The sequence below is a fragment of the Diadema setosum genome, chromosome 10, assembly GCF_964275005.1.
Source record: "Diadema setosum chromosome 10, eeDiaSeto1, whole genome shotgun sequence".
Lineage (NCBI taxonomy): Eukaryota > Metazoa > Echinodermata > Echinoidea > Diadematoida > Diadematidae > Diadema > Diadema setosum.
Genome location: NC_092694.1, coordinates 19,056,898 through 19,078,966, shown reverse-complemented (window position 1 = coordinate 19,078,966; position 22,069 = coordinate 19,056,898). Strand labels below are relative to the sequence as shown.

General features: G+C 40.8%; 1 protein-coding gene across 1 annotated transcript in view; it reads right to left on the bottom strand.

The window, feature by feature from the left end:
* The window catches only part of LOC140234201 (uncharacterized), a 45,483-nt gene that overhangs the window by 9,795 nt on the left and 13,619 nt on the right, over positions 1-22,069 (bottom strand). Inside the window, exons 2-3 of the mRNA XM_072314267.1 lie at positions 11,968-12,101; positions 1,719-8,318 (exon numbers count right to left, since the gene is read on the bottom strand). Of these exons, the coding sequence (XP_072170368.1) occupies positions 1,719-8,318; positions 11,968-12,079 (6,712 nt within the window). The 5' untranslated portion in view covers positions 12,080-12,101. The remainder of the gene's footprint in view (positions 1-1,718; positions 8,319-11,967; positions 12,102-22,069) is intronic.

The window sequence follows — 22,069 nt, the reverse complement described above, 5'->3', positions numbered from 1 at the left end:
ATATAGGTGTACAAAATTTGTGCGTTTTGAGAATAACGAGAGGGAGAAAAGGGGTAAAGTGAACAGCCTTGGGTACTACATGTAATACTCCAGTATAAATGAGTGTATGCCCTTTCTATTCTGGCATACAAGACAATGGACTCATGGCGCGAACGCTACCGCGCCGTACATTAGCGAATTACCAAGTAGAAATGCAGCGAATCGGAGCGAGAAAACAATTCCTTTTCAGAGAATGGCGATAAGATTTTGAGCGAAAAATTATGTCGACTTAGACGAGGGAATTAACACGTATTTCAGCTCAGTTGGCACTGAAAAATCAGGTCGACTTACGCGAGTTGTTGACTTATAAATGTTGACTAAGACGAGGAAATTTTCGAGGAATAACAAAGGCAAAAATCGGGACTTTTTTATTGTGTTGACTTAAGCGAGTTGTCGACTTATGCGATGTCGACTTAAGCGAGGTTGACTGTATGTTTTTCTTTATTTTTTCCCCTTGGTATTGATCTTCTAGGTAGCTCCTTTTTCCAGCATTTGACTCTAAAAACTGGTTCTTTAAAGGGGCACTCTTCCAAACATGGATTCAGTGAATGCAAAAGAATCGGTGAAACAACCAGTGAAAGTCTGAGGAAAATCAGGCCGTCCATTAAAAAAAAAAGTTAAAGTTTTGGTTCATCCGATGAGCAGCCATATATACATATACATGGGAACTCCACAGCTGATAGTGAAAGTGAAATACTGGCACAATGTACAATTTAAAAAAAAATCACAAAACTGCATATTTCAGAAAATTCACTTTTTTTTTTTGCCTGGGATGTCAAACAAGTACTTGACCTTGACCTTTGAATGAAGATTTGTGAAACACTTTTTTCAACTTTCTTTACATTGTTCTAATATTTGTAACATTATAAATTGTAGAGTTCTCATCTACAAATGGCATGCCATGGAGTGAACAAAAAGTGTAAAATAACTTCTGAATAGATTGTTCAATATCATTCAGACATTCGCACAGTGTTTCATTAATCTTTCTGCATTTTCCATATCGACTGCTTTGTATAGGGAATGTCATCTTTCAAAAAGTATATTTATAATGTGATACACATGCCACATATCTGTGAATTCTAATGGGTTTCTGTGAACAAAATTAGCGAGACATTCTCATTTCAAAATATGACATAATTATGAATGTGTACACAAATAAACACACTTAGTTGATCTAGGGCTCATCTGAACAATAAATACAGCTTCACAACACTGCTCTGACAAGTCTTATATTTGAATGTCAGTTAACCTCACTTAAGTTGTATCCTATGGGACCGCAGAAAATCCTTTGACTTATGCAACAGGAATATCATAAGTTTACACCCATCCCAGGTATAATTTCTCTTTTGACTTAGCCAATTTTTCGATTTGTGTGAGATTGAAACGGGCGAGGTTTACTACACTTTGTTGCTGGAATAAAATGTGCTGAATTTGAATGTATGTAAGCCATACATCTTCCAAAGATTGGACAAAAGCACAGTAATTTCCTATTATTTCAATTTACATGGTAAGTATTTTGCCATTAATAGGAATATATCTACATGGGGCCATGTCAGGATTATCTGTGATATGTAAGCAACTCAGAAGCACTGACATCAGCTCTTTAAGGCTTTGGCTCAAGTGAGGAGGAGGAAAAATCTTTAGTGATGATACAACATACTTCAATGTTAGACACTTACGAGGATCACTCATTTCCCTTGTAAGAACAGGTAATGATGGCTCTTCATCACTCTTGGTCAAGTCTTGAACAGGTCTTTCTTCCATTTGAACTGATGGGGGTGCCACATCCTGCTGCATAATTTCAGACACCAACTGATCTGTAGGCCCTATGTCATCACCAGATGAGCCAGTCACACTTGATGTGGCAAGAGGTGCATTTAAAGCTGCTGGTGCAAAGAGTTCTGGAGGAATCTGTGCCTTATTTTCCTGTGAGTTGGCATTAATGGTGTCCAAGACAGTTGCTGAGCCAGAAGGATCTGGAACTGATGAAGATGCCAGAGAGGGTGGAGGAAGAGACTGAGCAGATTGTTGATGCATTGAAGACACAGCTGTATCTGGCACCCCATTATCTCCACTGCAAATTGTGTTACTTATCTGTTCTACCGATTGTATCTGAGATGATGGCACTATACACTTACTTTGAGTGGAAGGATGAACTACTTCTTTGTCAGAGAGAAAGCCAGACTCCTTCTCTTTACACATGCCTATTTCTTCTGTAACTGCTGGAAACTGATCTGAAATTGTTGATGGGATCACTGCTGGTACAGGAACAGATGACAAATCAATTGTATCACTTGGGACCTCTCCAGTCATGGTGACAGAATGAGCAGCAAGAGTGTCGACACTGACTGGCACTTTGACAGAGTGGTCTGAGGGGAGGATTGCACTGAATTCAGCCTCTGTTGTTCTCTGCACAGGTTGACATCCCTCAGGAGAGTCGCTGATTTCACTTCTCTGCTGTACCCCTGTCTGCTGAATGGCACTGTGTGTTTGCTCCAAGATATGGGATATACCTTGGCTTACTTGTTGGGCTAGTACACCCCCTTCAGCAATGTTCCTATTATATTGCTGTGTTTGGGCACCAGGTGGGTTGCTCTGTAACTGTCTGTGCCCTCCAACAGGGCTACCTACGGATTGTTGCAGTGCGCCAACAGCTGGTACCATGCTATGAGGCACAGAGCCAGAACTTTGCATGGAAGGTATCATATGCTGTCCCCTTGAACCTAGAGAATGTGTTGACAATTGCCCTTGTTGATTTTGCACTGGGTTCTGTTGCTGCATATTTGCTGGAGCTGGTATAACACCACCAACAAAATGTTGAGACATTGTGTGTTGCCCATGGAGATCCATCAGGCCAGATGGAAGATTAGGAGAGGCATGTAGTTGTCCAGAAAATTGATCCTGATAGGGTAACTGATGTTGTGACTGCATGTTCTTCACAATGTGTGTTCCATAAGGTCCATATTCCCCGACAGGCCCCATCAGCCTCTGAGGCATGGACATCAGAGACCTCATGCCATGGCCGCCACCGGCCATGACTTCACCTAAAACTGTTGGTGAATGTCTTCTTTCTGTTTGTGATGGTGGAGTTCCAGCTCTCATTACTGAAGACCCTTGCATCATTGCTTGTCTCAAACTTGAAGGGGGTGTTCCAGATCTTGGTGGCGTCAATGACCTCCCACTCGATGACCGTCTCCTTCTTTGCTTCAATGCTGGAAAATCAATGGTATGTTGAGGTGGAGGCTTTATTTCTTCATCATGAATGCGTGGAGGACTTAAGCCTCGAATAGCAGATGTTGCCAATTTGGTAAGGTCTGCAGAGTCTGGTATACTGCAGAGTGCCTCTGCAGGTTGTAGAATTGGCATTGGCGAAGACACTTGTGGTGCTGGTGCTGGAGATGGTGATACACTGGAAGGCTCAGAAGTGATGGGTGACTGTTTCTCTGCAACACCACTCCCAACACTACTGCCTGAGGAAGACAACTTATCTCCAGTGGCAGTGCCTGTGCGACTACTTGCCGACTTTGCTATAGAGCTCAGCAATGCACTAGCACTGCTGTATGAATTCAAATTTGGGGCAGGCGGTGTGATAGCATGCGACCTCTCTGACTGGGGACTAATGCTCCTTTGACGTCTCAAACACTTCTCTGCAGATGAAGATTGTGCAGATGGAGATTGTGTATCAGATGACACTCTCGCTGTTTCACAATGACTGTTGTCATCATTGGCTATACTTGATACACCAGAAGGTGGAAGATTAGCTTGAAGCGCTAGCTGGGAAGAATGTCCTGTTTTGTTGTCCTGCAAATGGCTCTTTTGAGAATCAGCTATGTCAGAAGCAGAAGATAAATCTGGAAATGATAGAGCTGGACCCAAGGGCAATTCAGTTCTCTGCTGGTGTGCCTGTAATCCTTGGTTACCAGTTTGTTGAACAGGGGAAGTGTGCATGGTGGGAACATGAGGTAATGTGGCAGGCACTGTTGGTATTGATTGCACAGGCAGACTTGATGTTACTGTTCTATTAGCATCTGTTCCCAAGGAGGAATTGCCGTTGCCAGCCAGTCTTGGCATTTGGACAGTTGAACATTGCACCTGGCTAGCTGCACCACCATATGGCTTCAATACTGGCATATCATCTTGCTTTGCTTCACCATCTGCAGCTTCATTCTTTGTTGCCATGTCTTGTGTGAACACATTTTCATTTGTGACTCCTTGTTGGGTGTTTGTAGGGAGTGATGTTGAAGGTAATGACTGCGTAATCACGTTTTTCAGCAAATTATCTTCTTTCAGTAAGTCTTTAACCTCTGATCTAGGTTCAACACCCATTCCTTCTGTTCTGCTCTGCGCTGAAAGAAGATCACAGCTTTGATCTGCAACCTTTGCACAACTATGTGATGGCAAAAGAGAGGGGAGATGACTTCCTGCCAGAGTTTGATTGGAAACTGATGAATATGGTGTGGATAAATTTGAAGAATGTGCCAGCGTAGATGAAGCACTTACAGCTCCAGTGGGAACAACATTTATTTCACTCAGTAGGGCTTTAAGTTGTGACTTGTCATCTTTCTTTTCTGTCTCATTCAGTTCTCCCCCTTGAGGAATACAGGACAAGGGATGGATTGTAGTTGATAAAGAAGGATCCCTTGGGTTGTCTGCCAGCTTTTCCATAAACAAAAGTCCTTCTGCTGTCATATTAGCAGATGGTTTAGCAGTGAGACCTAGGGGCCAGTTCAGTGGTGGTGGAATATCACTTTGTGAAGGTACCTTTGGCAATAAATTAATAGTGTTTGGAGGGGTAGGTAGTGCATGGGCTGATGTCACTGGAACTTTATTACCCTGCATGGCACCTGGAAGTGGCTGTTGACTAATCTTTGTAGTTGGCTGCCCCTGAACTCCATGCATTTGATCAGCAACACTCACAGAACTAAAGCTCATGTGATGACCAAGTTCTACCATTTTATCCATAGTTTTACCCCCTTCAATCAGATTTCCTTGGGTCTTTGTAAGGCTCCTACTAGAAGGCTGGGATATTTGTTCACTCTCTGTTGTTAACACAGGATTAACAATGCCTCCATCTACACCTGTAGGAAGTGATGGTCTAGCTGCTGATCCCATGTTTTGTCCTGATGAAGTGGTAACCACAGGAGGAGCTGCCAGGCGTGGAGGAGGTAGGGATATCATTGGATTGGTTTGAGTGCTTCCTATGAAAGGATGTACATAGCTTTGTGATGAAGTACCAGGCTGGCCAGTTCCTGATGTATAGGTGGGCAGACCACGAAAACCTCTTTGGAAGGGCAATCCAGAGAAATTGGAACAGGTCTCTTGTTTGTGGGTTTGACCACCACTAATAGGATGTGATATGTTTCCAAGCAGTTCTCTTGTGCTGGGAGGAGGTGGTGGTGCTGGTGGATTTGGGCTCATGGGGGAGGGTATTGAAGGGCTTGGATGAGACAAGAGTTTTGTTGTGACTGTCTGTACGGACTGCTTACTGCTCTGATCAGCTACAGTCTTCTGGGCTGTTGAAACTAGCTTGTGTTTTTGTTCTTGTTCCTCTTTGGCTTCCTGTGCTATCCTTGCTGCCATGGCAAAGGTGTCTCTCTCAGCTTCTGTCATAGATGCCATTGCAGATTCTTCATCAAAGGAATGGTCTTCTTCTAATTTAGTCCCAGGAGAATCTGAGGTGTCAGTTCCCTCAGTGTAACTCTTAGTTGGTTGCTCAATCTTGGAAATGTAGGATGTAGCCCTTACTGATGGAGGTGTAGCTGCAACAGTTGATGTTAAATTTCCAGGTGTGACAGACCTTGGGGCAACTGATGACACCTTTGATGGTTCTGCAGTAATATGAGGTGATGTGATAGATTGTGGCAAGAATCCAGGCTGAATTCTCATTGTATGTGCTACTGGACCAGAATATGATGTTTGTGGCCTTGTCCCCATGCCTGATGGCGTTTGAGACCCTGCTGCCATGAGAGCAACTACAGATGGAGGAACAGGGGGTTTTTGACTTCTACCAAGATCATACTGTGGAGATAAACCAGCAGACATCCGTGGGGAAGGACCTCCTGGTACTGCATGGGGGTCTGATCTCGGGCTTGGCTGACTTGCCAAATTTGGTACAATTTGGCTTGGCAGGGACACAGGGAATCCAGCAGTAGTCGATAAGGTGGTTTTATTTGATGATGTTAATACAGAGGATGTACTCTGTGGAGTTGGAATAATCTGCCCCATGTGAATGGGAGGGGTGCTAAATATTGGTTGTGGATACGACATGGAATAAGGAGGAGTACTATGAACATGCGAGCTACTTGATGTCTGCTGCAAGAATGGTGGATGACTAGCTGCAGAAGATACCTGGGAAGGTCCTGAACTAGAAAATATGTGTTGCAACTGTTGATGTTGCTGAGGATTCAACTGTTGAAACTGGGAATGCTGGACCTGTTGCTGGCTATGCAACTGCTGTGCGTGCTGCTGCTGCAGCTGCTGTGTGTGGTGGTGGTGCTGCTGCTGCTGCAAATGATCATGCTGCAATTGCTGCAGAGCCTGTTCACTGAGTGTAGTTGTCACATCACTGGAGGAGGCAACAACAGATGTTCTTTTGGACTTCACAATCTCCTCTGAAGAAAATGAAAACTGTGTTGCAGTGATGTCACTTTGCAGCAGATTTACAAGGAGAGGGCTGGTCAAGGATGCAGTCGCTGATTTCTTTTGATGCTGACCTTGCAGGTGGGCCAGTGCAGCATGATGAGCTGGTGAAATACTTTGCTGTGTTATGGGGAGTTGAGCAGTGGTGACTTGTCCAGGAGCCACTTGTGATGAAGGCACCTGTGTTTGCGGGGACTGAGGGAATGTCATATCAGACTGTGCAACATGAGGCTGTGGCAGCTGGCTAGGTTGTGTCTGCGTTCCTTGTGACACAGGCATCCTAGCCATTGATCCCCCAATAAAAGAGAATGTTGATGAAACATCTGTTACCTGAGGTTGAGGATGGTGTGAATGAGGATGGGATGGTTGTAATACTCCAGATTGCACAGGTGTGTTTGGACTGATTGGATTATTCACAAGACTAGGCGGCAACGCAAGATTTGATGGCTTGCTCTGGTTGAGAGATTGAGGAGGTGGATTATTCATTGTCAGGGGATCAGGCGGCATCAAAGGAGGGGGCAGAGGAATTTGGGGACCCTTGGGCTGTGATTTCTTCTTGCTTTTACGCTTCTTTTTAGGAGGAGCAGGTGGCTTTGTCTGTTGAACTGGTGGAGGAGGGCGTGATGGAATGCCCGCCTGTTGCATATTTCCAATTGTATTAGGCTGGGACTGAGTCATACCATTTATATCCATGCCTTGGGGGATACCTTGATGAACACTAAAAGGAAGCTGTGTCTGCTGTTGCTGTTGCTGCTGGTGTTGTTGCTGCTGCTGTTGGTGAAATGGTGCTTGATTCCACTGCTGTGGCTGTCCTCTTGGCTGGAATCCAGGCAGTGGGCCCCATGGGAAAATGTTCCCTGACTGGTTATCTTGCATCATGCTACTTGGGGGAAGATGGGTATTTGGGGGAACACCATGTCCCTGTGCCAGACTGACCATTGAACTCATCGGGCTAGGAGACATAGACTGCACAGTTGGGGTATTGGGTCTTGGAGGAAAGGTTCCCCTCTGCTGAAATTGACTTCCATTAGGACTAAATCCCCGTACCATACTCTGTGGAAGAGGAGACTGGGAGGGTGTGATAGCATTGCCATGCATTCCCATGGGACCCGGGGATGGATTGACTGTTACTCTAGAGGTTATGGCTTGAGGAGGGCCACTAATGTTTGTCCCAAGACCTTGATTCTGATTTAGTGTTGCAGGAAATCCTGTATTTTGACTAATAGGGGTTTGTTGTTGTTGAAACTGTTGCTGCTGGTGGATCTGTTGATGCTGTGGTTGCTGAAGCTGCTGATGGTGCTGTTGTTGGTGGTGCTGCTGTTGATGTTGCTGCTGATGCTGCTGTTGGTGAATCTGTGGTTGCTGTGGCTGAATCTGATGATGTTGCTGTGGAATTTGATGTTGTAAGTGAGCTGCTGGTTGCTGTGGAGCTGCTGGTGGTGGAGGTGGTGGCGGTGGTGGACCAGTGTTGAGTTGGATAACATCCCCATTTTCAAGTTGTACAGAAAGAATTCCCAAGTTTCTAAGAGAGGGGTCACCATTTTGTGCCAATGAACGAAGGTGAGTAGCAGCATGGCGTGGTATATTGAAAGTGACCTTGATACTGTTCCATGGTTCCACTTTGTGCAGTGACAGTGAGTCTGTGAAGAGAATTGTGAAATTTCAATTGTCAATACAGTAATTAAGTAATCTCCTAAGTTCTACTAAGTCATCTTTGTCATGAAAGATATTTTCCAAAATGTTACTACCAAGGTCATCAATTCAGCACAAGTACTTAACAATTATTCCCAAGCTCACAAGCATTTCTATCTTGATCATGTAATAGAAAGTAACATACATGTACTATCAATGTCATACTCAGATGCTGACATTAGAGCATAGAAGTTCCATCCAATTCAAGATTAATTGAGGGATACTATCCATCTTGGAAAAGACAATAAAACAAAATGGAATGCTAACATGGGGAGAAAGTTGAATTTGTCTTTTATGCTGGCAAGACCAACAAAATGTGAGAAAATGACATATAATGGATATTTATTAGAGTAAGCTTGCACTTTCACCTTTCATCTATCATTTTGACAAAAAGAAACAAAGAAACAATCAAAAGACAAGAGACCCAGTGGTTCTAGCTCTCACCCAACAGTCACAAGTTCACCGTCCATGCATTTTTGCAGATTACCGATTAATTTGACCATGTGTACTCAAGAAGATACTGAAAATGTGAAAATTGGCAATCACTTTGATCCTCCCTTACTGAATACCAACAAGATTACCCCTAGGTCTGACATGAACAAACTTAAAACAGCATCCACAAGTATGAATACTTATAGCACCTTAGCTCTATCATTTCTTGCTTTATGGAATATTTTTAAAGATTTTCTAAAGGGCCACAAAGTGGGGCATGGTGCTCAATTGCATATCAATATCTCCATCATCCTAGCATATTAACACCTGCCATGTTTGGTGAAAATCTGTTTTGATTGAGGACGGGCAGATTTTGCTACAACTCACATTTCCCAGGTACAGACACCTGCTCGAGTATACTTGGGACTCATACTTAACAGGTGAAGGGGTTTCCAAAAAGAAGCTGAAAACTTAAAATGTGACCAGCGACAACGGTTTCAGGCAAAAGTCTGGAATTTTGAAAATTCATTTTTTCATTGAATCACATTGCCCATTTCCTAAGCTTGACATTGATATAAAACACTTGTATTCTCCGGTACTGTAAGTGGTCATATAAAGCGAAATATAATGCACATTTTGATTTGTTAGCCTGACAAAATTGCGAGAAAATGGGCTTTGAAGATTCCCCTCATGCTCGAAGGCAATGCCCAGCAGCGATGCGAGGTGAGAATCACCCATCCGTACAATGGTGACAATCGAGATTAAGCTCCACCTCTAGCAACCACAGCGGCTTCTGATTGGCTCACTGAGAGAGTCAAATTTCCCGGGCACCTTCCTCGGAACTCAGCGTATGGAGCCGAATGCACAATGCGTTTCGCTTGGGTTTGTTTACCAGTACGTCTTTCAAGATGGCGGATACGATAATTACAAGCTGCTGGTTACGTGTGTATGGTGCACGTATTACTCAATGCCATCCACATGCTACAAATGTATGCCTGTGTGTATATGACACGGGAGCGGGTGGCACATTCGCATCCACATCTTTACAAAATATGTTTTCATAGCGTTGATTTGTCTTGTAAATTTCATCATTGGGACCCTTTCAAAGGCAGAAAGATGAAAAGGGTCACGCTTCCTGTTTTTTTTTTCCTCAAGCCGTGCATGAGTTGCATTGTGCGGTAAACGAGTAAACAAAAAACAAACAAACACGACTTTACTTAGTTTGGTGCAATTTTGATGTTTACTATGTCTGGTGTATTATTTGAATACTGGTCATTTATATGACCACTCCTTTTCTCTCTTCTGCTGTCTTTTTGAATCAACCTGCTGTCATATTTACTACAAGCACAATTAACAAGTCAGTTTCCGATCGTATGTTGCACGATTTGTGTGGCGATTTGCCACTCTGTTCCCTATCATATCTATTTTCACGTTAAGTTAGTGCTGCCTAGTGTTGCTGTTCACTTTTTGTTTCACCTCTGTCGTCGAACACTTTGGTAGAAAAGCTAGGATAGAAAGCCAAACGAAGAGCGTACACTATTTAAAAGACCGAGCGTACTGGTATCTATTGTTGCAACAACAATGGAGCATGCATGCGTGGACAAAACATTTCCGACACGCTGCAAGGCGTATCTCCGAAAGCCGAACTATGTAAATGTGTGTGACGCACTATCCAATCGCATGCGAGATGCCGCACCGTAGCAACACTGGGCATAGTCGTGCGGCGTTCGAAAGAAGATCGAAACTGACGAGTGCGATCCAACATAGGGTGTTTAAAATTCCATTTTCTGTAGGAAAAACTTAAGGGGGTATCTCACTGAGCGGCAAACGTTTGCGAACGTAGCGAATTTGGGATTCTGCCAGGGTTCGTAAAGGGTTGTAAAAGGTTCGTTAACAGTCGCAAGAAAGTTCGCAAACGGTTTTTATTGTCGCAAACAGTTTTTCTTGTCGCAAAGAAATTTTGAACATGTTCAAAATTTCTTTGCGAACCTTTGCGAATTTGTATTTTCGCTAACAGTTGCAAACATTCGCAAAACACTTGTAAGAATTCGCAAACGGTCGTAATACGGTGTCGCTAACATTTTTATTTGATTCGCCACTGCTAGCGAACAAGTAACCATATGGTTCCTATATAAAAGCTTCTGAAACAGACATGGTTCCACTCTAAGAAAATTCTTGAAGTTCTTGACATCTCCATCATGTAATTGCTGCAAGTCTGTCCTCTGCAACCACTCTCTGACCCAAACAGTCTTTCTTTTCTTCTTCCTTTCTTGATTTTCTTTATTTTATTTTTCTTATGCTGCACAATAGCTGTAGCAGCAGCCTGACAAAGCAGCTCTACAAGGATAGCAACACCTTGAGCCTCTTCTTGGCAGAAATTTATTTCCATATACTGGAAATCCATCTTGAACGGTTGTCACAAGAGATCTGAATTCAGTGGAAGGTTTTACGTTCGTTTTATGGGTCTGACTATACATAATCGCCTGGTACTTTTCTAGGTCCAAGAACATTTGCAAAATTGTCGCAAAGGATTTGCAAACAGTTGCTAATATTTGCAAAACTGTCGCTAACATATGCAAAATTGTCGCTAACATTTGCTAACATTCGCTAATAGTCGCCATCTGTGTTTCGCAAACACTTTCGCAAACGTTCGCTCAAGTGTTGCTAATTGTCGCTACACATCGCTAAAAGTCGCTAACTGTCGCTAATGGCAGAAGCGAACCTTGATTTTTCGCAAACGTTCGTCAGAAAAGTTGGCGAATCTCAAATTCGCTACGTTCGCAAACGTTCGCCGCTCAGTGAGATACCAGCTTAAGTGTTAGGCTGTGAAATTTAGTGTAGATGTAGAAAACACATCAAATATTCAATTTCTGCAAAAACCCAAAATTGACAAAAATAATGATCAAAATCTTTGTACCCCGCCTAGGAGGGAATTTGCTCTTGCGACTTTTGCCTGAAACCGTTGTCGTGGGTCACAAATGTTTATGAATGACGAGCTATACATGCCTCATGCCAGGTGATGAATGCTACATGTAGTATTAGACTGTCTTGAGCTTTTGGCTCAGTTGAGCTAAAATCTCCCAAACACAACTGCATTGATGCAAGGATAAATGGTTCTGATCACATGACATCCAGGAGCAACGATGCAGTCCATCTTTTTCTCACCTGTCTCAGCTAGAAGAGAAAGCTCCTTTACTAGCCATGCCAACTTGAAAGGTAGTTCCGGGTCATTGTAGTGGCCTTTGCAGGTCAGCACAAGTTTTTCCAGAGATCCCATCCTTGCTTACACTTTAGATGACCTGGTGAGATTAAATTGGAAATCATAATTAGATTTAATACGAATACAATACAGTGACATGATATACAAATATGTATGTGCAGGGTTCTTGTTAATTTTTTTAACAGCAGGTAATTAGTCATTCACAGGCAGTTACCAAATTGGCCGGTGGTCCAGGGAAGCTGAAAGGAAAATAGCATTCTGAAGGGCCATTGGTGGCTTAAAATGACACCAGAATTACACTCTCTACAGACTGTGAGAAATACAAAAATCCACAAGTTTAGAAGGAGAACTGCAAGCAAAAAATTTTACAATCTCCAATGACCATGTCATGATGTGCCTGCTACATCCTATTCCTACTGCTTTAGATTTCTAACTACATGAACTATTCTACAGTACTTTCATAATATGAACATAGGAATATTTTCAAACTGTGCAAAATGGAACATAAATCTGAATAATATATAACTACACAATCCAGACTTATATTCAGAATATTTACTGGAAAAAATCAACATGAAATTGACATTTGTTTTTGTCCGCGCAGCCAGGACTCGACACTAACGTCGGGCCACCCAAAAAAAAGAGTCGGATGTTTGTCTATACTTTAGGAAATGAACAGCGGTATCAATCGACTCCGTAAGATGTTAAAATAAATGTCAGATGTTGCTTTTAATTTTGGAAATGAATAACGGTAATAATCGACCCCGTAAGATACTAAAATAAATGTTGGATGTTTGCTTATACTTTTGGAAATGAATAAGGGTAAGATTCAGCTACGTAGGGTGGTAAAATTAATGTCAGGTATTTGATTTTGCGTTCGGAAATGAAGAAGGATAACATTCGGCTCCGGAAGATGCTGAAATAAATGTTGAATGTTTGCTTTGACGTTCGGAAATGAATGATAATAATAATATTCAACTCCGTATGATGATGAAATAAAAGTCGGATGTTTGCCTTTACTTTCGAAAGTAAATAGCAATAACATTCGGCTCCGGAAGATGCTAAAATATATGTCAGATGATTGCTTTTACGTTCGGAAGTGAATAGCAGTAATATCCTGCTCCATACAATGCTAAAATAACTGTCGGATGTTTGCTTTTAAATTTCGAAATGAATAACAGTAACATTTAACTGCGTTCGATGGTAAAATTAGTGTTTGATGTTTGCTTTAACGTTCAGAAATGAATAACAATAGTATTCAACTCTGTACGATGATAAAATAAATGCCGGATGTTTGCTTTTACGTTCGAAAGTATAAATAGCTATGGTGGATGCTAAAATAAATGTCGAATGATCCCTTGACGTTCGGAAATGAATAGCAATAATATTCAACTCCGTACGATGATAAAATAAATGTCTAATTAGGTGATACGCTATCAGCGTATCACCTATTGTGATTGTCAAAATCTCTCTTTATTTTTTTTTATTCTTCTTTCTTTCTGGACAATTTTGTGTCGTCAATATCTCAAGAATGACATTACGAAATAACATGACATTTTCAGTCAACATGTCTCATGACAAAATCTAGCCACAATAAGGTTTTCATGACAGTAACATATCTATGACGTCATCTAGGCGCCATTTTGTGATTTTCGGACCTTGTCACATGATCGATCATAACTTCATAACTAGATGTCATTTCTGTATCATTTTCGGTGGACATGAAGTTCAGGTCACGCTCTATCTTACTTTTTAACGCTAGTTACACAGGTCATCATTAGGCGCGCGTAAGCGCGCGTCAAAATTTTAAAAGGCTCAAAACGACTTCCCAATGGGAAATCTCGAAGTTTCAGACAATTTTAAGCGTTTCAAACATTTTCTCGCGTGCGCGTCCGTCCGCGCAATTTCGCGCGCAGAGCCCGTAAGCAACATGAAAATGCAATTTTTTTGACTGATTTGGATTCCTGATACTTTGAGTAATAATATCCATTGATTTCCGATCGATTTCGACCTATAACAAAGGAATGCACTGGCGTCAAAGTTGAAATTCCGCGTGCGCGTCTTTCTGCAAATATGGTGAAAAAACATGTCTTTGTTTATTTCGCCATAGCTCTTTTAATCGTCCGTTGACCCTATATTTCTATTGCATATTATAAAAGTATATGAATTGTAAATAACATTCCAAGTATCAGTATTGCCAGGAAAACGCGATGACGTCATCATATCGTCATTTTAAATCAAAAAAGTGGAATTGATTTTTTTGAGGTACTGTTTCTGACATTCATTTGCTCGTATCTCTGTTGTTTAAGCTCAATATTACCCCAAATTCAGATATGTTGCACTTTGAACATTTACCTTTCAAGTCCATGTGATGGTTTTGAAATATGATGACGTCATCATACTAGAAATTGTGATTAAAGGTAAAGACTCAAAATCAGACAAGTTTACGTGTTATGTCTATGGGAGGTGATTTTTTTTTAAACCATGCATTGACTTGACAACGTTTAAGCACCTTTGCCTCATCTGATTTTACTCCATTTCCTCTGAAACATAAATATGTTGTAGCTGAGACAATAAGCTTTAGTAATCATGCATTTTATGTTTTCAAATCTCTTCATCAGGTTGACAATTTTGCAATTTAAAACTGAAAATGAGAATGCAATCTGTACGGAACGATTCCCAATTTTTCTTTGCAACTGTATATTGATCGAATCCACGCTGCCACTTGTGGGAAGTTGAATAGCGCCATCACAAGTCAACACTGTCACGATAGTATTTAGATTTAAGTCTCGCACTCGATCTTCAGGACAGCCATGTGGCATAATCGGTTGGGCGCTGGTTGTTCATAATGCCATACCGGAAGGCGAGAGGTTCGACTCCCGCATGACTTTTATCCGTTCTTTCTTTTTTTCTCTTTTTTTTCGGCAGTTCAGCTTTACTCCGATGTCATTTATCGTATTATTTTATCAAGTGTACGTAATCCGTGAACACGGCTGCTCTATTTCCCTTGTTTTGTATTGGAGTTTGGAGATTGGGTTTGCTTCATTAATTTTGTCACACTTGATGTTGTAAATTGCCCCTTGTTACAGTGTCCCGCTTGAAACCTTTCGTGTGCTCTTTCCTTTTCTCTTCATTGGTTATTGTTATACTGTAACAGGATAGGTAGGAACATGTACGTTTAAATAACTTGCAGGAATGGGAGCTGAATTGATTAACTCTAGTCCAGGTGTATGGCGTCTCGCTCATCTCTTTGAAATTCCAGGTTGTTATTGTTTGACCCAATAACGGAGTTGTAGACAGGTTATATGTTGCTATAGAGGTATCTTGTGCCACATGAATGGAAAGCATCACTGTTTAGTAGTAGTAATGAACTTTTTCATGTTGTATATGGTATAAATATTTTATATATATATATATATATATATATATATATATATATATATAAAATAAAGATAAATTTCACATCCAATCTTCGGTACAGCCGTGTGGCTGTCACTTAGCGCGCTGCATGGTCATTATGCACTACCTTAGGACGAGATGTTCGAGACCCGCAGGACGCTATCATTTTTTTTCTCTCTCTCTCTTTCTTTGTGTTTCTTTTGGCAGTTCAGCTTTATTCCGATCGATGTCATTTATTGTATTATCTTATCAATTATACTACCCCACGACACACAGTCGCTCAAGTTCCTTTTTTTTTTGTCGGAGGCTGGAGGTTGGATTTGCTTCATTTATCATACGTATTGTTTAAACTGCCCTTGGTACAGTGCCCCGCTTGCCACCTTTCCTTTTCTCTTTCCTTTTCTCTACGTTTGTTCCTGTTATATTGTCACAATACAGGTCGGAAAATAATTTGCATAACTCAACTGGAGTAGGAATGGCAACTGAATGAATTAACTCTAGGCCAGGTGTATGGCGTCTCGCTCATCTCTTTGAAATTCCAGGATGTTATTGTTTGACGCAATAACGGAGTTGTAGACAGGTTTTAATGTTGCTATAATGGTATCTTGTGCCACATGAGTAGAAGGCATCACTGTTTAGTAGTAGTAATGAACTTTTTCATGTCCCTCCATGTCAATTATAGTGTGGTTTAAAGGGGTTGTGTGTCTATCTGCCAAAGAAAAGGAATAGCTTATTTTCGTCATGGCTGTTTCTCTATACGTAGCCGTAGGTAATGAGTGTTGTTGGTATCTGAGCAGTGAAGAACAGAGCATCAGGCTAAAATCCCCCTTAGTTATACGCGCTAAGCGTTCAATTTGATATATCTTTCTTTATGAAGTCAATCCCTGCTAATGGAGTTACAGAATTATGTTATGACACGTTTCACTGAAAGTTTGTAAAGCAAAGTTTATGGACAAGGCAAGCAATTGTACATGAATATACCTACCATTGATTTCAGAGGGAAATTATGGTATTCATAAATGTAAGGGTATCATTGCTTTGGAATTGCTGAGACAATATGCTTGGCACGAGGGCTTCCACTTCTAATAACTGATCCCTTTGAAGATGTGTCGGTCACGGGTGATCGTCATGATTCATCTTTCACGTAGAAGCTTACGTTCCACACTCTTGGTTCGAGAAGACTTACCATCATACTTCAAATTGTTATTAAAGGTAAAGACTCAAAATCAGACAAGTTTACGTGTTATGTCTATGGGAGGTGATTTTTTTTTTTAATGTGCATTGACTTGACAACGTTTAAGCACCTTTATCTCAGATGATTTTGCTCCATTTCCTCTGTAACTTAAGTGTGTGGTAACTGAGACAATAAGCTGCAGTAATCATGCATGTTATTCTTTGAAATCTCCTCATTAGTTTGACAATTTTGCAGTTTAAAACTGAAAATGAGAATGGAATGTGGACAAAACGATTCCTGATTCATCTTTCACATACATAAGTTTACGTTCCTCTTTTTTTTTCTCGTCGAGACGTATGGCCGAGTGGTTAAAGGCGACGTCTCAGAGACGTGAGGTTGCACACGTGCGGGTTCGAACCCCACAAGATCACGAAACAAAATACTTAGCTATTTTACTTTTTTTTCTTCAATTTTGTATTACATATTCGTCCATGTAGAAATCACATTCGTATATAAACGCACCTATACACACACACAGACACACACACACACCATATCCCTCTTTTTTGTGTTGGAGACCATATTGCTTCGACTGCTGCAAAATTTTGCAGGCTGACTTTGTCAAACTGATCATAATATGTAATGACGACGACGAAGGTGTTGTACTTTGAACAATTGTCTTTCAAGACCACATCATTGTTTTGTACTTTGATGACGTCATCACACTGAAAATTGTGATTAAAGGTAAGGTATCAAAACCAGCCGATTATAGGTTTTATGTTTACGGCACGTATTTTTCCCAAGTTGCCAGAAATGGCATAGCGACATCAGTAGTTACAAGGCCGCATTTCCGTCTAGCAATGCAATACATGTTCACGCGGCCACGTTGGTTGAGTGGGCATTGACTTTTCTCCCTGTAATATCTATACATTTCTTTTTTGCCTTACCATTTCCGTGGATGTCCCGTGGCCGAGAGGTTAGGGAAACGGTTTTGCATGCAAACTCAATTATAACTTCAAGGTGCCTATATCACATTCTTTTCTTTGTCGATCACAGAGGACCGACATCTGATAACCCCAAGCGTATCACCTAACTCGTCAGTCTGACGAGTTTCATATCTCGTATTTGCTTTTATGTTCGAAAGTAAATACGGTGTAGCAATAACATTCAGCTCTGGAAGATGCTAAAATTAATGTCGAATGTTTGCTTTGGCGTTCAGAAATGAATAACAATAGTATACAACTCCGTACGATGATAAAATAAATGCCGGATGTTTGCCTTTACGTTTGAAAGTAAATTGCAATAACATTCAGCTCCGGAAGATGCTAAAATAAATGTGGAATGATCCCTTTGACGTTCAGAAATGAATAACAATGATATTCAACTCCGAACGATGATTGAATAAATGTCTGATATTTGCTTTTATGTTCCAAAGTAAATAGCAATAACATTCAGCTCCGGAAGATGCTAAAATTAATGTCGAATGTTTGTTTTGGTGTTCGGAAATAAATAACATAGTAATACAGTATACAACTCCGTACGATGATAAAATTAATGCCGGATGTTTGCTTTTACATTCATAAGTAAATAGCAATAACATTCAGCTCCGGAAGATGCTAAAATAAATGTCGAATGATCCCTTTGGCGTTCGGAAATGAATAACAATAATATTCAACTCCGTACGATGATTAAATAAATGTCGGATGTTTGCTTTTTCTTTCGAAATTAAAAAGCAATAACATTCGGCTCCGGAGGATGCTAAAATAAATGTCGGGTATTTGCTTTTACATTTTGAAATGAATAACAGTAACATTCAGCTGCGTTTGATGGTAAAGTAAATGTCTGATGTCTGCCTTGACGTTCAAAAATTAAAAACAGTAAAATTCGGCTCCGTACAATGCTTAATTGTCAGATGATTCATTTCACTTTCGGAAGTGGACAGCAGTAATTTTCGGCTCCCTACGATAATGAAATAAATGTTGGATGTTTGCGTTTAAATTTGGAAATGAATAACGGTAATATTCTGCTCCGTACGATGCTAAAATAAATAACAGATTGATGCTTTTACATTTGGAAATGATTAACGGTATCAATCGGCTCAGTTAGATACTGAAATAAATAGCGGATGTTTGCTTTCACATTCGGAAATGAATAAGGAAAACATACAGCTCCGTAAGATGCTAAAATGAATATCACGCACGCGTATCTCGCGAAAAACAAAATCGAATGATTTTATCAATAAATTAGTAGGAACATCGGAAGGTACAGTATTTCTGTGTCCTCCTATCGCGTGGTTTAGGAGAAAACATGAACTACTCTGCAAAACGGGAATGAGACATGGATAGTGTTAATTTGGTTTTCGATGAAAGCGGCAAGTCAAGAAATGGAACCTTGCGAAAAGGAAATGGAATGACACTGACTATGTTATGTGGTAAGAAGAAAATTGGGAGGAACAGTACTCGGTTATTCGTCACAGATGATAAGCGGTAAAGAAGGATAACGGCGGGACTGAAACATGTTTGTTTCTGAGTCTTCCCGCTTCAGATAGTATAGTGCTCATTGAAACTATTTTTTCTTTATTTTTGTTATTTTTATATATTTTTTTCTTGTTCTTTTTTTTAATTGTTTTTTTCAATGAAGCCACAGCCGGTTACAATCGGCGTTACAGCCGGTAAAAACAAGGAAAAGTAGAAATTACGCGGTGCGTAATATATGTCTCCGCCGGAAGTAGCATTTTGTAGCAAAATGTACAATATAGGTCAAAAATCAAGGTCAAAGGTCAAAGAAGTCAAAGGTCAAAATTCTGTGTAGAAGTTTTGAAGCGCTCACCTAGTGACATCACATAAAGCAAACGGAATCAAAATCGGGTAAGAAATGGCGAAGGAGTAGCATTTTGTAGCAAAATGTACAAAAAATGTAGGTCAAAAATTAAGGTCAAAGGTCAAAGAAGTCAAAGGTCAAAATTCTGTGTAGAAGTTTTGAAGCCCTCACCTAGTGCCATCACATAAAGCAAACAGAATCGAAATCGGGTAAGAAATGGCGAAGGAGTAGCATTTTGTAGCAAAATGTACAAAACAGGTCAAAAATCAAGGTCAAAGGTCAAAGAAGTCAAAGGTCAAAATTCTGTGTAGAAGTTTTGAAGCCCTCACCTAGTGCCATCACATAAAGCAAACGGAATCAAAATCGGGTAAGAAATGGCGAAGGAGTAGCATTTTGTAGCAAAATGTACAATACAGGTCAAAAATGAAGGTCAAAGGTCAAAGAAGTCAAAGGTCAAAATTCTGTGTAGAAGTTTCGAAGCCCTCACCTAGTGCCATCACATAAAGCTAACGGAATCGAAATCGGGTTAGAAATGGCGAAGGAGTAGCATTTTGTAGCAAAATGTACAATATAGGTCAAAGGTCAAGGTCAAAGGTCACGACTGAAATTCTGTGTAGAAGTTTCAAAGCTCCCATGTAGTGCTATCATATAAAGCAAACAGAATCAAAATTGGCTCATAAATGACAGAGAAGTAGCAAATTGAAGATTTTGATCACACACGGACGGACGGACGGACGGACACACACACGTACAGAGCCCGTTTCATAGTCCCCTGCTCGAACTCGTTCGGCGGGGACAATAACCGGTTACCGGCTATCAACAAGAACCCTGTATGTGTGCCCCCTGTCTTCATTTCATTTCATTTGTTTAAATTAATCCTGGCCCATAGTCTGCCACCTCTAGGGGGTCATTATGTTTGTTCAGAGCATTTCTGGTTTTATAGAATATTTTGATAAGATTCTCAAGTTGGCAGGTTCTGGGTCCCCTGGGTCTCCCCCCCCCCCCCCCCCCCCAAGTGGGGCATGGTGCTATTTGTAAACACACACACACACACTATATGTGACCTGCTACAACAAAAGGATCCAAAAATCGGGGGAGGACAATTTTCTGAAAATGGCATGACATTATTCCCTTACTCTTCTACTGTAATTTCATATATAGCACAACCCATAAAAGTACTTGGTTGCGGAGATATCAATGATTTTATGAGCGCATGTCAAGTGGTTGAGGAAATCAGAGTTTCGAGAAAAAAACCTTCAAAGTTTTCCTTCCGACGCTATCATGATCACGGGGAGGCGAGACAGTTTCCACCGCTTGATAATAGAAGGCATGCTTCTAACGACCACCGCGATGTTCGCACTGACCAATAAGATCACTCCCTCGTTGCTAGGGGCGGAGTCTAGCTGCGGCGCTAAATCCAAATCTTCGGACACGTTTCTGTTACGTTGAAAGTCGGAAAATCATGGCCCAGAATAACGCTGATTTCTTGCCTTTCCTTTAATCATTTAGCTTCGAAATTTCGGCAGATGATAGACAAAACTTTAGACTACAAAATTATGCCCAAAACAGAAATCCAATTGTTTTGACCAATTTTGATGATGTGACTTTAAAGTCGATTTTCTTGGCTCAGCCGTCAGCGACTTTAGGATACTTTTGTTGTAGCGGGTCACTTATAGTCGCTGGGGTGACAATACCTCGTATCTGCAATTCTGGCGAAAATGACTTTTTTTTTGGATGAATGGTCAGATAATCAGTTAAGTGGGGCATTGCATCCATTGAACAAACTGAGATCATATTACTCTTGAGATGTTACACTTTATACTTGGCAGGTTTGGTAGAAATCTGCCATGGGGTTTTTCAAGAAGAAGCTAGAAATGTAAACAGTAAAATTCAGAAAGAATAAAGGATGTTGGACAATGAATAATCACAATAGCAGGCATGAGCAAGTAATGTACAAAGGAAAGTTTACTGTTTACACTGCTTTCCAGCCTTTCTCTTTCTTTTGCATTATGTGTTCCTTCCAACACTTAACCATCCAATGTTTAGTGTTGTGTACAATTATATGACTCTATTGCCCCAAACAGTTGATGATATATGTACAGTATACATGTGCATGTAAGGCTCATTCTCATTGGAAAACAGTGTGACACCAAAAATTGCAATATTTTGAGCTTGATATTCACTCTGGAATTGAAAATCACAAAACCATAAATATTGTGAGTTGGGCACATGTGTGCACAATTGGAATGTGAAATTTGTTGCCTATAAATAATTTACAATTTAGAATTTACAATTTTGGCATCAATTTTTGGGGTTTGGGCCCCTCTGGGGGGCCCCCCAGTAGGGATATGGTGCCCACTAGAACAAATTGAAATCCTATCCCCCTAGGGATGCAACCTGCCAAGTTTGGTGAAAATCGGTCAAGGGGTTCTCAAGAAGGAGATGAAAATGTAAAAAGTTTACGCACGACGCACGCCGAACGACGCATGCCGGACGAAGAGTGATAGCAATAGCTCACTTGAGCCTTCGGCTCAGGTGAGCTAAAAAGAAATGGATTATAATTTAGAATACATTTAATTCAATATGGACTTGAAAAGAGGAACAGTGTTAAATTTAGAACTCAAATGAAGAGATGTGGTAAGTATGTTAACAAA